The sequence below is a fragment of the Nesoenas mayeri genome (assembly GCF_963082525.1).
Source record: "Nesoenas mayeri genome assembly, chromosome: 1".
NCBI lineage: Eukaryota > Metazoa > Chordata > Aves > Columbiformes > Columbidae > Nesoenas > Nesoenas mayeri.
In genome coordinates, this window is record NC_137541.1 from 30,850,902 (window position 1) to 30,866,220 (window position 15,319).

Here is a 15,319-nt window from a genome sequence, read left to right on the forward strand (position 1 = left end):
GTGGGTTTCTGTGTCAAACGCCACAGTGCTACATAGGCTTTTTTTTATAGGGACAAGTTACATGCATGAATTTATTTCCAACAGTGAATGATGACTAAACCTATAACAAGGATAAATTTACATTGTGGTGTGGGTGGTTTTGTTTTGCTTTTGATCATGTTATAGAAAAGAAGAAATGAACAGACCATACCTATTTTTCCAATATTAATAATTCTTGAAATACTAATTCAAATTCCCTGGAAATGAAAGCATAAAGTGTACAAACTGACAGTGAACTAAAGTGATTCTGATTCAGTTTTATCAGTCAGTTGAAAGGAATATCAAGAGGAAAATGGAGCATGGATAAATAAAACTAAATTATTCACATTTCAGTAAATAGCTCTATTAGTAATGTAAGTTAAGAAAGTGTTTTAGTAAGATTTAAAAAAAAACCCCTTTCTCTTCAGTGCTAGAAATGAAAGGAAGAAAAACTTTTACTAATGCAGAATGGCATATGGTATTTTGTACTTGAATGAAAATTAAATTCTGTAACTAATGATCTTTTCCTACAAAAGAAAAGAAACTTAGCAGCCTAAGGCCTCCGTTCAAAAAATGATTTTTACTCAAACCAAACTCCTGCCAATGTGATCAGTTTGAGAAATTTAGGGCTTAAAGTTTCTCATCTTGCAGTTTAGTGCTAAAAATTGCTATTTCCAATATTTTAGTGAAGGAAAAGGAGGATGCACATGCTGATCCAGAAATACAACCTATGAAGGAAGATGATGGGACATTTGGTGAATACAGGTGAGCAACTGATGTGGTTTGTCATGTTCACTGCTCGTATCACATACGTACTGCATATAATATCATACTTATTAATTCTAAACTAACTTTTTTTCCCAGTTGACAAAGATTCTTTATCCAGTGTTGTGTAGAATTATAGGTAGCATTTGAACAGCACCATTAGAAAAAAAAATTAAACATCCAAGCTTAGAATAACCCATTCACTAATGCAAGATGAAATCTGGATTCAAACACAATTATCTCATAGTGAAGAATCTTTGTTTATGAATCCGTCTTTCAGAAAGGTAAAATACCAGGTACAACGTCCTTTCAGTTAGGGCACATTTAGCATTATGGTTTTTGAAAATACGTTTCTAATTGGAGCCTGACAAAGACAATCTGGTGTTACATCAGCTGGAAAAGAAATGCATTTTAAAATGGCTGCCAGTACTAACACCTAATTCAATAACAAGCAAGTGATGTTGGACACAGAGGTGAAGGAATATCCTACAAGAAAAAACAAATTTTCCTTTCACGTATTTCAGTACAAGACGATAGCAAGCAGCTTCAAAGCGTGCAGCACACCTCCTTTTCCTATCTCTCTTCCTTATTGAAAATGTAGTCTAGCTGAATCTTCTGGCATGATGAAAAGCATGCCTTGGCAAGTCTGTTCATATAACAATTACGATGATAGCTTATTAAATAAGCAGCATTGTATTTGTTGGGTTTTGATTAGTACAGAAAACAGTATTATTTTCTAAATATGTCAGTACCTATATGTTTTACATAGGTGGTGCCTTCCTGTGTCAAAACCATTGTAAAAGCCTTTTATTATTTTAAAGAAGTGACGTTTACAGTCATACATAGAAAAAGACATTTTTTCAAGGATCCACTCTGTTGCCATAGCTTCTTGATCTGACTGGAATAGATTTACAGTTCTGAATGCCAAAGAGCAGTTTCTGTTTATTCTTCCTGGATTTAAAACCAATATAATATTCTGTTCTTAGGTTAGTGAGTTCAGCATAGTATTTTTTTACAGCATTAAGTGTATATGGATTAATTAAATTCAACTGATAAAAGTGTGAAGCAATGTTTGGAAGCAGATGTAAATAAGTACTGTATAAGTTTTTCTAGGCAGTCCAGTTTGTGTTCTCATTTATTGCTCCTCTGTTTGTCAATACTTGGAACTTTCAGCAGCAGAAACTGACCTTTGTACATAATCATACAAATGATGTGACCTCAATATGTGTTTTCCCATGCCTAGAATAAAACTACTCAAGTCAGCTTTCATGTGTAACCTTTAGCAAGATTTGAATTTGTGTCTCCATATTTAAATGTCTTGAGTTAATCTATAGAATCATCTAGTGCTTTGTTAAATTATTTTGTAGTGCATTCATCCACCTCACGTCTGGGGAATATGGACAGATGCATGCCAAGCTTTCAGACTTGTTCACATGAAAGAGCTTATCCCATTTACCATGCAAAAACTCCTTTCTAAAATGTATTTCTGTGTAATTAGTCTATATTGGGCTTTCCTCTTTTTTCCTTAGAGACAGGGCAGCAGCAGCAACCAGTCAGATTACAGAAGATATCTTGGCACCTTCTCTGCAGCCCAGCATCACTGCAGTCACTCAGTTCCCAGTTTGTCTGCCTCACATGGCACTGGTCATGATGAGGAAAAAAAAAAGGGTATAGGGTTTCCATTGAAAAAGAAAAAAAAAAAAAGTAATTTTTGAAAGAACTAGGAATTCGAGTATTTAGAACTTTTTTCATCACTTCAGGTCCATGTCTGCTTGGACAGGAAAGAAACGGGACAAGGAAAAGAAAAGAAAAGGTAGCTGTGCCAATTCTCCTGAAGCAGACCCTGACTTTACCAAAGCAAAGTCTGTGAGATCTGACAGATCCAACTTCTTCAGAAGGTCAGGGGATCAATACTCCAGCACCAGATCAGAGACCTCCTACACCAGGAGGAGGGCTAGACAGTTTGCAGAGCTTACAAGGGTTAGTTCTGTCTCTGCTTCCCTCTGCCGAGAGGAAAAGGGGTCAGATGGATGGAAGCACAGGCATGGCTCTAGACATCGTGCTTCTGAGCAACAGATAACGGGGTCGGAGGAGGGCTCAGATTCTCAGGCAGGACAACCGTCCCCTCTCCAGCAACCCCTCAACTGCAACTCAGTTCGTGGCTCACTGGCAAGGCAGCATTCTTCTCTCCAGCACTGGTTCAGCCAGACCCCAGACTGCAGCTCAGATTCAGAGGACAGTCAGGGCTCCTGCCACAGGAAGGTAAGACCTTCTACTGCTCACTTCTCTGAATCTGAAAAGAATTCATTAATGAAATCTGTAATTTTGCCTGAGCTAGCTACTGTCTTAAAGGATGCTTTGGCAGCAGCCAGACAAAGTATAACTTCTGTGGCACAGACAAGGTCTCATCCAGAAAAGTATCCCAGGGTGCCAGTTACAGAAGTTCCAGTGGCTCCTCTAGAAGCAACTGGGAGCTCTTTCCAAACTTTTGAGTCTGATCATATGGACAGTTCAAAAGATCGAACAGCTTCTGGGAAGGAAAAATCTGAGGCTGACAAGGCGTTTGAGGTGGACTCATCCATTGGAGGTGGGGAGATGTCATCTGAATCCCCTACAGAAGACCAAGAAGGACCAGATCCTCTCCGTAAGTTTGACATGGCAAATCAGAATTATCTGTTCAAGCACATAAAGAGAGCGCTGATGCTAAAATATCCCAAATCTGAATGTGCTTCAGAAGAACTGCCTATCCACTCTGAAGAAGGTGAGGTAGATAATGCACTTCCTGTCCATTCATCAGTGGAGGACCTTGTCTGTAGGATTTGGGGTAATCCTGAAGCAAAGCATGAAGCCCCAGCAGTCCTACGTAAGCTCTATCCTCTCCCAGGGGATAAAGCTGCTTTGTGGGGGACCTTGCCTCAGGTAGACAGGGCATTGGTTACTGGTGATTCCATACTATCAGTGCCTGCTAATAAAGATGCTCTCCCTAAAGATCCTACCGATAGAAAGGTTGAGGAAGCAATTAAAAGATCTTTCAAGCTAGTTGCTGCCCAGCTTGGAGTAGCTATCTACTGCACTTACGCTTCTAGAGCGTTACTAATATGGTTGGAGGAAGAACAAGCCAGATTCCAAAAGAAATGGGTCCCATCTGGTGCCGTGCAGAGGAAACGCAGGCTGTGTAAAATTGCAGCTAATTTTATCCACGATGCAGCTGAGGATTCTCTGAGACTCACCATTAAAAATATGGCATGCCTCACGGTAGCCTGGAGAGCTATATGGCTACGTCCTTGGACCTCATTGCTAGATCTGAAATGTAAACTGATGTCTTTACCATACACGGGTGGCAAGCTGTTTGGTGAATCCTTGGTTCAGATCATGAAGGATTTCTCAGAACACAAACACTCCTTACGTCAGCTGAAAAAAAGGAGCTCTGTTGGAAGCTCTTCGCTTTCTTATCCTCACAAGTGTCTGAGCTCCTTCCGTTCTCCTCCGAAGTTTAAAGGAGGGAAGGGAAAGTATAAGGTCTCACAATCATTTCATGCCAAGTTTGAAAGGACATCTGACTTCCACAGAGACATCAGACCATCAAGAGGAACTTTCTGAGAACATAAACTTGCTTCCGCCTTTCTCAGGAAGTGGGAACGGTAAAAGACTTGGAAATTTATACTGAATAGACTTCAATAATTCTGAACAAGTAAGCCTAGTGCTTAGAAAATTAGTTGTTTCAAAATAACATGTAAATTATTAAATTACATACATCTTAATTACTAATTGAGATCTTCTAGAGAAGTCATAGCTCTCAATTTTAGGGGAGGTTTTTGTCACATTCAATTTCCAAGCTTCCCTGTATTCTTGGGGTGTCTTGGGCTTGCTCAGTGTTTTGCACTCTTCAACATCATTTAAGGGAGTACTTTCTGCACAACCTGCCAACACTGGATTTTCCTGCCATATCAATCTAATGAAGGAAATAACACTTTAGGAAACAGAGGTGGTTCAGGACCCACATAATGATGGGGTACACAAGGTTCCTGTGACTGGAGACAGACCTGCACCTTTACACAATAAGGGGAAATTGTACCTCTGTGGCAAACGGATTGCACTACAGTCCCAGTGGTTTCCTGAGTTGTAGAAGACTGAGACGGTAAATTGTGGACAGTCAGTGCTTACACCAAGAAACTGCAAGAAATACAAGAAGTATCACAAATGTGTGGTTGTTTATATTTAAAGACTACCTAGAACCCCTGTTCAGGTCAGTATAGACATATAAAGCAGCCTAAATTTCCGTCCTGGACCCTAAATGAAGAGAAATTAAGAAGTTATGTCATCTACAGACCTGCGGATTCATGAGTAGGGAGAGACTGCAAGCATGCACTTCTTAGTTAATGTCACGGGAAGTCAGAAAGCCTGACATCTCCTTGCAGTCTGCAGAATGTTCTTAGGAAGATCAAAAAGGACAAGGCAATTACAGCAGCAGGACTGCTAGTGATGTTATGCAGGATGTCTGCACATTTAGTTGGATTATTTTGCCTCTTCAAAATTTTAACACATTATTTTTCCTGGAAATTCTTGGATACGCTATGAGAAACTTTCTGGAAATGATTGGTGGAGAGTTCTGAGATTGCTAGATAGTATATTACTCTTCCTTCTTGTTCTGGGTTGATTAATGATGAGGATATAGTCTGTAACAACTACAATAGTATTTTTTTTCTCTTGTAGTTATTCAAGTTTTATTGCACCTCAAGTGTGCTTCCAGGGGGACTTAACAATGATTTGTGGCTCAGCACCATAATTCTAAACTTAGTCCCTTCTAGCAGAAGAGGTGAAGTTACTGGACTCTGCCTGAAGAATTTTGTCTCTGAATAGTCTGAATGAATTTGGCAGTGCTCTTATGGTGTCCTCATTGACACACGTGCTTTCTTTGATAGTTCTTATTTTAGTTCTTGAACATCTGTGTCACTACTTTTTAAATCAGTGCTTTGATTTCCCTTTGTATAATTTTCCACCAGAAACAGCAAAGGTGCAAAGTTTTGATGGAATGTCTCTCAAGCAGATTTTTCTTTAAAATTTTCACAAGTAGTAAGTCAGGTTCTTTGACTAACAACTATTTTTTCAACCCATTGCCATTTAAAGCCAGAGCTTAATCTCCCATTTTTTCCAGCTTCTGCCAGGATTGAGTACTGAGTATTAGAGAGATGCTAAAGAAAAACTACTCAGAAAACTAATGTAGATGTGCTTATGTCTTAGCTAGATTAGAAACAGCAAAATGTTTTGAAGTCTGGATTGATACAGGTGCATAAGTGTACAGGGAAAGCTTTTTGCATCTGCACAGTCCTAGCAATTTAGGAGCATGAGCAGAATTCCAGTAGGTATTGGGGCCAAGATTCTCCTGGATGGTGCAGGGAAGCCACAGTGTATGGTACTTCTGCGGCTTTACGTGATTCCTTATACTTAAACATTTCTGGGCCGTTGACCTGAAGACACAGAAAAAGGAATTTACTGCAAGCAGTTCTCATCTTCTGCATCATCTTTCTGCATCCAATAGCCCAGAGTGCTTTACCCATTTTGTTTTATGTTGCCTTTCATCTGACAGTTGTGTTATAAGGAAAAGTAGTATATTGCTAACCATATATTGAGTCTTTTTGCATGTCCATGAATGTGGCAAAGTTTAGCGGGAACTAGTTGCCTGCTGGACTGCAGAGGCATCGTAAAACTGTCTGCCCCATTCTGACTGGTTGCTGCATGTGCCCATATCTAAGGAAGAAAAATGGAAAAGTTGAAAGAAGAAAGGACATTTCAAGGTACATATTTCTTTCAATAACTGATGAGCTTGTGAAATGGAAGGTTTTGATTTTTTTTAAAAAGCAAGTTTTTACTTCGCACTTACGCATGTTATTGTCACCTCCGTCATTCTTATATATCTTAATCATTATCTGAAAGTTTGATATGTTTTTCATTTAACTAAGAAGAAAAAGAAATGTATTAATATATTAGCAATTGTTTATGAAAAATATTTAAATCATGCTTTTAGGGTATGCTTTAATATTAAATACTGCTCTTACTAAAAGGGCAAGAAATGTGTATGGTACATACCACTACTTACCAAAATAACTGGTACATATCAGTCTTCATTGATAAACTTTCATCATTAAAAAGCTACAAGTATAGACTTTATTTGTAAGACAGCGAATAGTAAAAGTATCACTACTCTTAACTTCCATGGCTGTCTGAACTAAATATAGAATTCATACCCACTTCTTGTTTTGTTCCCTCACAGAACTTCTTGTCTCACTGTTAATTGTATGCTCTGTATACATGACACTTTTGGAAAAACTTCTTCAGTTTTCCTCTCTAATTTAAGTTAAGCCAATTTGCATTTTATTCTTTATTTCACAATATTACACTAGGTAAGCATAAAAATCAGCAAGGAAAACAAACAAAAACTGAAATTATGACCCATCCTGGTCACATTTTGGAATAGTTTTGTGAACAATCATAAGCAAGATTAGCAAATCTTGCAGATACTGTATCAAAATTTATGGCTTTAACAAGTTTTTGCAATACAGTGTTATATAGTCTACAACCTAAAGTGTTCTATAGCTCTTTGGGCATCCATATTCATAATGCAATTCAGCAGCTTTTGTCGTTTGCTTCTTGGCAGCAAACAGAAAATGCATTCATTTCCTCAGAGCACCAGGCTCCCTTCTCTGTTTTGCACCCCCACGGGTACTAAAGTGCTGTCCAAAACACCGATGTCTTCAGTTTTTTTATCCCTCTCCTGCTTGCTGTTTTGGTGGTTTTATTCCTCAGTTTCTTTCCCTTCCACCCAAGACATTCTGTTCATCTCATACAAGAGTCATAATCCAGTTTGATAAAGAATAAATGGTACCATGGCATATTTTTCCTTTTCCTGAACAAGGAGTGGAAAGCACCCTGGATTATCCCACATCTTTTTCCACTGCCAGAGTATTGGCAGAACTTCTTTCTGGACTTGTGTAGTGCAAAAAGGGAGGGAATCCCCAGTTTCCAATTCAATTTTTGCATCTGCTGTAGCCGTGCTCTTACACCAATGCCCACGCCTGTGCAGGTGCACTCCTGGGTGAATTTGCGGGTTTGTCTGTTTGTTTTTAATTATACAGACAGTAGAATCTGCGTCATTACTAAAATATAGAAAAATCACAGACACAATGCAACCAACTGTGTAAGTATTTCTTTATTGTTTGGCTTATAAATAAACTTTGTTTGCAAAAATGCCAATGCAAAAATCCTTAAGAGCAGAAGTTCCCTTACCCAGGTTTATCTATAAATGAAAAATGAGCTTTATGTTGAATTAAACACAAAAATGTGGATTTTTTAATACAGGGATGGTGTATTATTTATGTACTGTAATTCGAGCCTAGTGAATTATACGGGATAGGGTCACACTTTAGAATATTTGTGCAGAGTTTCTTGACCAATTGGAATATGGTACAAATGCAAATTTATTTTCACTCCTACATATTAAAGTGTAAGCAATTATGAAGTCATCCACCTAAAATTAAACAGCAAACCATATGCGCAGTGTTCTTTACTAAATGGTGTTACCCAGAAAGCGTTAACCCCTGTGGTCTGGCAGTAGGACCGGAGACTATTTCAAAGTGAGGATTTGGTCTTCAGTTGACGTGACTGGTCTGTTTTAATGACTTTAGTGCCCTCTGATGAGAGCAATGGAAAAACTGCATTGCATGTGACTTTTAAATACTCAATTCTATCTTCAACCTTTCAAATATAGGGTCCTTCAAAATGAACTGTCTTCAGCGATGTCTTCGTAATCTGCTTGTGTTTGCAGTGTTACAAACATTTGCACTTTGCTGCTGGATGCTCGACATTTTGGAGTAGCATTCTTTTCAATGGTACTTGCCTGTATGTTTGCAATATCACTGAGCACAGAAGAAAAATTATATGATATTTATCCTCATGCCATGTATACAGCAATAACTTGAAGTCAAGATTGATACAGTCAAGTTTAGAGTCTTTGCCTTTGTGTATTTTAAACATGAAGGTTTTATTGCACATTAATGATAGATATTTATACCACTTCTTTCTTGTATATGTATAGAAGAATAAAACCTCAGGTATGCTTTCTCTGTAAGTATATGCATATTAGAGGTGTATTCCTTTTAGAATGTGAACACTTGGAGCCTTCCAAAGCCAAAAAAAAAGATGCTGAGATGGGAAGAAGCAGCTTGATGGAAAATTGGCATAATGGTTTTCTGGCAATGGTGAAGTGTGTCTCAACGGGGCATTTATTAGTTAACAATATAATTTGTGTGACCTTGAATGTGCTGTATACAAATATATGGTTTCTCTGGGTGTTCAAAGATACTCATTAGAAAAAAAAGTAGAAAATACAGTTATTGGAAGAACAAAGGTATTTGTTTCTAGGAATTACATAGTTAAAATAATTTGCTGAGTATATGTTTAGCCTAATATTGTGGATATTGTAAATATATTTTTATTTCCTTGATGTTCTGTACACGTTTCTTTATATTTTCCGTAAGCTGGGTGTCTTTAAATAAAAAATCAAAAATCACTTACGCTCTTGTACTCTCTATGCACCCAAAAAGTGCAGCTGGCAATAGTGGTTTTTAATTAGAAATGCTCTAGAGCTGCTGCAGGAATCTTCATCGTGAAGCTGAAGTACAGAGTAAAGGATTCTGAAAAGACCTGAGCTACATCTGTTTCATGCAAGACAAGCTCAGCACAGCTGCACGTTCCTTTGGGGAGTCTGGTTCTGCTGCAGCTTTCCCGCTGACCAGAGAACGACCACAATGTTTTGCTGCAGGGATCTCTCCACCCTTCCTCTTCCCTTTTTGTGTTGTCCTCCATCATCACCATCATTGTCAGAATACGTTCTCAGTTATGGATTAGGATAAGGAGGTTGATCTGATAAGTAATGAAAAAAAAAACTAAACATGCTCTTAACTGCTGTAAGCTGAATTGTTGCTTTTACCTCTATACAGTAAATGTTTCACAATTTTAAGAGCAACTAATTATTGATAAAATACTGATCACTATCAGGATATGGACTTTGCTTCTCTTCTTAGGCTATTTTCATTTGTTTCTTCCGCACCCTTTTAATGGAATATGTAGGTCTCTTGAAAGGTAAGGCTGAAAATTGCAAGTCTGGCCTGCATTATGTAACAAAGTATTTGAAATGCAGCACTTTTATTTTCTTTATACTAGTAAAGAAAATCAGTATATTTCATTTAACCAAGTTCATTCTTCATTCATGTTCAAGGAGCCAAAGAAATTAAGAAGTTTAACAGACTAACTTCACAGCACATCATAAGCTCGCTACTTTGGAGAACAAATAAATTTTTTTTTGGTAACTTTAAACCCACTTTTTAATGCTTGCAGTTGCATCTAAATTGCTTCCAAGTCAAGGGCACAGGTCTTATAATTGAAAAGTCATGCACGATGCGGGGGGAAAAGAAACCACAAGCCCCACCTCCTTCCACTGAAGACATTCTCTGTTTAAACCATTCCTACACCATGTATTCATGTCAACTGCATCATATTGATTTGTCTCTACAATGTGATGTGGGTTTACTAAAGGGTTCTAGGGCTGCACACTTGCTTTTTGTAAACTCTGCATGCATGGCTGAGATTTGTCTTTATATATAATACGTCGGTTAATTCCTTTTGTTTGTTTGTTTGTGTCTCCAGTGATGCAGAGGACCATAAACCTCTAAAAAAGGGAAGCCGGACACCTTCAGACAGAACTGTGAAAAAAGAAGACAGTGATGATAGTTTAGTTGATTATGGAGAAGGTGTAAATGGTCAGTTCAATGAGGATGGCTCCTTTATTGGACAATATAGTGGTAAAAAAGAGAAAGAACCTGCAGAAGGAAATGAAAGCTCTGAGGCTCCTTCTCCTGTAAATGCCATGAATTCGTTTGTGTAACCACAGAACTCAGTCCCCTTGTGTCTTCAGTTTGTTTAAAGCACTTGTACGTCCTCCATCTCATACTATGAACATGCAGGTAACGGAGCTCCTCACCACAAGATGTTTATGCTATGAGAATATGCAGGTCAATACAGTTATACAGCATAATGACACGTTAAGTGGTATGTATCAAAATACAAAATTCAAATTTTGTTCGAAACTTGGCTATTTTTACTTTTTTTAAAAGGAACTGACACAAACAGTAACAACGGCTTGTAATTTTGTTTCCTGTTGAAAATACAGTATAATGCATGGGAAAAAAAATGCTACACAATTCACGGATAATCTTGTGTACACTAGGAAAACATGGTTTGACAATTTGTTATGCAGTCCTCAGCTGAATCCCTGGGTATGAATTCCGTTTTCATTGTCGGAGTGTTATAGTAGTATTATATAGAACTTCAATGTCTTTGTGGACATTGTTGTGAAATTGGTGACTTAATGTCTAGCTATCATATGTCTTTTTGCAAGACAGTTAGGAACAGTATGTACAGTATATAATTGCTAAATGATTTAAGTATGACACTTGCATTTGCTGATGCTTAATGAGACCCTATTATCTGCTCTTTGCTCCTATTACTTTATAGCCTTTTTAATCTATCAAGTATTACAGCAGTACAGTGTTCTATTTTTACATCAAAACACATTGGATTGATTTTAGGGCATAAAAGATACGCATTGCAATGCATTTTGGAATTTGTACAGTCACTGAAAGAAAAACTTTAAAATGAGAGAAAATATTCCAGAAAACAGGGCAAAATACATTCAGTGCCTTTATACAATATGCATTCCATAATGCGCTGTACTACTAAATCAGTTGGTGCAGTAAACTGTGATTAACAGACTACTGTCATTGCCAAATAAACTAAAAATGTGGAGGAAAAAGAAGTGTTATGAAACTGTTGTGCTAAAAATGGAAGGATTTAAATATTTTATATCACACAAAGAAGAGTATGATTTTTTTTCCTTTAAAAATAGAATAAATATACACTAGACAGTTACAGCACAACATACTTTCACAGCCTTAGAGGCTTAGGAAAAACAATCAACAACAAAAAACACAACCAGGATTCAATTACTTACTAACACAGCAAGATATAAACCCTTGGAAAATGAATTGTTAAAAAACCAAACCAGCCGACTGCACCAGCGAGAGCGCATTTCCCTCTGTGTCCCAGCCTGATCACTGTGGCAGCTTTGTCATTATCGACACCCTGCAGCAGCGCGGGGGTTACCGCTCGGAACCGCAGAATTCGACCTGACAAGTGCTAATACGGTTTAGTGGTAAAGGATTACCATTATCGGTCACAAAATTGTTTTCTCGCATACTATATCAATCAAATGTTTACCTCCAAATATAAATTTTTATAACAACCTATGGTTGAAGGAATGCTCAGTTTCATTTGCCAATAAATTGGTTTTTCATAACTTGCATCAAGTTTAATTTTAAGTAAGCTTTTTATATGTAGATATTTTGTTGAATTTGTAAATACACTCAAAGCGTAGATGCTATTTGCTTTTAGGTGTTACAGACAAATAAACCAAGAAAGCTTATGTTGTACTGTGTAAGAAGTACTATCGCCAATGGTGTGCATGGTATTTTAAAGCATCTACTTAAATATATGTGGTTTTTTTTGCCGTGAAAACAAACTAGTGAACCGTTCTACTTATTTACTGCAGACTCCTAATTGAACCATTCAGAGCTTTTGCCCGTGCATCACATTAGACCATAGTACACCTTGCAGCTTTCATGTATATATTGTAGGTAAAGCACAAATAAAGCAATCACAAGTGTAAGCGAGCTGTAATAAGCTGCTTTCACACCTTCGAGCTTTCCGTTTTTCAGTTTTCTTAATGAGAACTGAAATAAGAAATTAATTCTACAGACATTGATTACAAAGCACAAAGAGAGCATTTCATAATAATATTTGCCAATGGTTTTAGTAAAAGAGAAATATGATTTTACTCTTATTTAATTGTAGATGCTGAATTATCTGTGCATGTGAGGGTAAACATACAGGCTCACTTCTGTAATAGTGCAACAGATTTTGTATTAAAAATAAATGTGGTTTTAAAATTTCACTGTTTGTTCTGTTTACACTACCAGTAAAAATCACATCTAATTCACCCTATAATTAAGAATTCAAAGTGCAACAAGACATTAAACAACTCTAGCAGGAGTTGTTCCCATGTTGTTGCAGGACTTCATGTATTGCTAACAAATGATTTATGGAAAGTTGCCTATATGTACATGCTACCATTTGAAAAAAAAATGTGAATTTGTCTGACCATTTGCCATTGAACTCTCCTCCTATTCAATTTTTACTTCCATTAATGCTTTATTTAGTGATCTTTCTGCAAAGAAAGATCCAAACCTGTAAGAGTGAGTAAGAGGAAATAAGCATCTTAATTAGAAATGAAGAGCCCTCAGGATTCCAAATCAGGATTTTGTGTCCTAAACCAATTGTCTGACATACAAAATTCTGGGTGCTTATTTTTAAACAGTACGTGAAGTGAGGGAATTATAAATAACATACTTTACAGCACACAAAATCCATTGCAATGCTCTTTTCATACCTTTTTTGTTCGGTGTGTGGATGGAAACAGGCTGGGCGGGAGGGCAGGCGCTCTGCAGAGAAGACTGTGGGAGAGCCCTGAATTCCAGGAGAGACAAATGCTTCACGAGATACATCAGAAAGTTGATGTTTGGCCTTGATGCTTGAAAAGGGGATTTTATCACTGACTCAGGAGCCGTTTTGTCAGACTTCTGAGCCAACTATGTGGAACTGGAAACCCTGGGCTATTCCAGCTTCTATCATCTGCATAGTCTCAGTTCTGGCACCTCCAGATACTGGGCTGCCTATTTTTCTGTACAGGTATCTATTGATTTTTCCAGCAATATACATTGACGGGGATATATGGAATACAGCTGTTTCTGTTCTGATTAAAGAGTAATTTCTGAAAAGAGCAGTCTGAGTTCCCTGGGCTTTGTTGGGACAAAAGATTTCATACAATAACCATTTCTGGAGACACACGTACGTTCTTTGTGCATGTTCGCCAAAGTGTACTAATACATATAGTTGCTACATTTTCCTTTCAGACCTTTTCCTTTTGGTTTATTCTCACAGAAGTGATTGTGTAAGTCCAGAGGGAATTAAAGAGGATACCACAATGGTATTTTTTTCTTGTATTCATCTTCTATTTTTGCATTGTTTCTAGGAAAACAGAGTTTCCTTGTTTCTCCATGTAGGAGAGGTGGCAAAAGATTTGGGAACCAAATTCTTTTCATACACTGGCCCATTTTAGTAGGGAAACTAGAGAAATAATGTATGTAGAAATACTCTACAACGTGGAAGTATATTCTTCTCTGAAAGAAGAGTAAGGGAGAAAGCAGGAAGGTGAGATTTCAAGAATTTCTGGAAACCAGTTGTCCTTTGTTGTGTTTCTGTCCCCTTCCCTCTCAGTCTTCCCTCTCCTATTACCTTAGGAAAGAACATTGCAGAGAACTGGCAGAAGCAGCAACTGGTATCATGGGAAGATGGAAGTAACTGAACGTGCTACTTGTAGGAATCTACCCCCAAGTCATGCTCCCTGGGGTGCAGATAAATCCAACTGCCATCATTTTTAATCTCTGAAGGGATCTCTTGCTGCTCTTTGTACACATGAAGTGGAAACTTTAGACCAACCTGTCAAGATAAATACATGTCAACAGGACTTTTGACAGACAGTAGATGTGATCCATTGTGACCATAAACAAGAAGGAACATTGTGATACTTGTCATCTCAAAAGTTTTTGGGAAACAAAAAAAAAGTACATTGAAAATTTATTACCGTGCTCACATACAGGTGAGCAGATGAAGAATTCAGATCATGCTTAATAACTGAAAGCTGGATCCTTCATTTGAGGGTTGGAGAAGTTTGCCCAAATGTGAATTTTGGCTTTGTCCAATGGGGAAGCCTTGTGGGATAAAATTGAAGCCAGTTTGCAAGTAATGGGTTTGCGTATGTTACACATTGGAGGCTGAGGCAGGGCGGGAGACAGCTCCTGTCACTGGGACCTGGCCAGCCTGTCGTCCTCTCTTTCCTACCCTGAGGTGCTCAGATGAAAATAAAGACATTTAGAAGACAGTGTGGTTCACCTGCCAGCTGAGAAAAAAAAAACGTGGCATCATGTCAAAAACCTAAGCTGGTACTGTAAATTGTATTTAATTCTGCCTGGCTTTCTGTTACATTTTGGATATAACTGGAGGAAAAGCATCCTGGTCCCCAGCCTGCCGTGCTGTACAAATATGTGTGCCCAAGCTTACAGACCTGAGCTTTCAGACAGGAAAGGTTTAGACAGTCTAATTCTGGTGCCTAACTTCTTAAAAATTTCTAGGTCTGGTGCTGCATTAAGGAATTAACTACATTTGCCTCTGATAATAAACTGTATTTGAAATGTATCTTCCAGAGGGTGCTGCCCTATTTCCCAGTCCACAGACCTCTGAAGAGGGATGCTTTCATCTTGACACACAACGTCTTACCTTCCAGAGGACAGCAGCCCACGCCACACAT

General features: G+C 37.9%; 1 protein-coding gene across 7 annotated transcripts in view; it reads left to right on the forward strand.

The window, feature by feature from the left end:
* NRCAM (neuronal cell adhesion molecule) overlaps window positions 1-10,723 on the forward strand; it is a gene marked incomplete at both ends in the record, with an annotated part of 69,344 nt that extends 58,621 nt beyond the window's left edge. For 6 of the 7 annotated variants that reach the window (XM_080363554.1, XM_080363553.1, XM_080363555.1 and 3 more), the window contains 2 exons: window positions 705-783; window positions 10,486-10,723. In XM_080363554.1, coding sequence (XP_080219680.1) covers window positions 705-783; window positions 10,486-10,723 — 317 coding nt within the window. Of the gene's footprint in view, window positions 1-704; window positions 784-9,863; window positions 9,898-10,485 lie in introns of those variants that run through there. The other variant, XM_080363558.1, reaches the window with a different exon arrangement.
* Window positions 10,724-15,319: the final 4,596 nt, after the last annotated feature.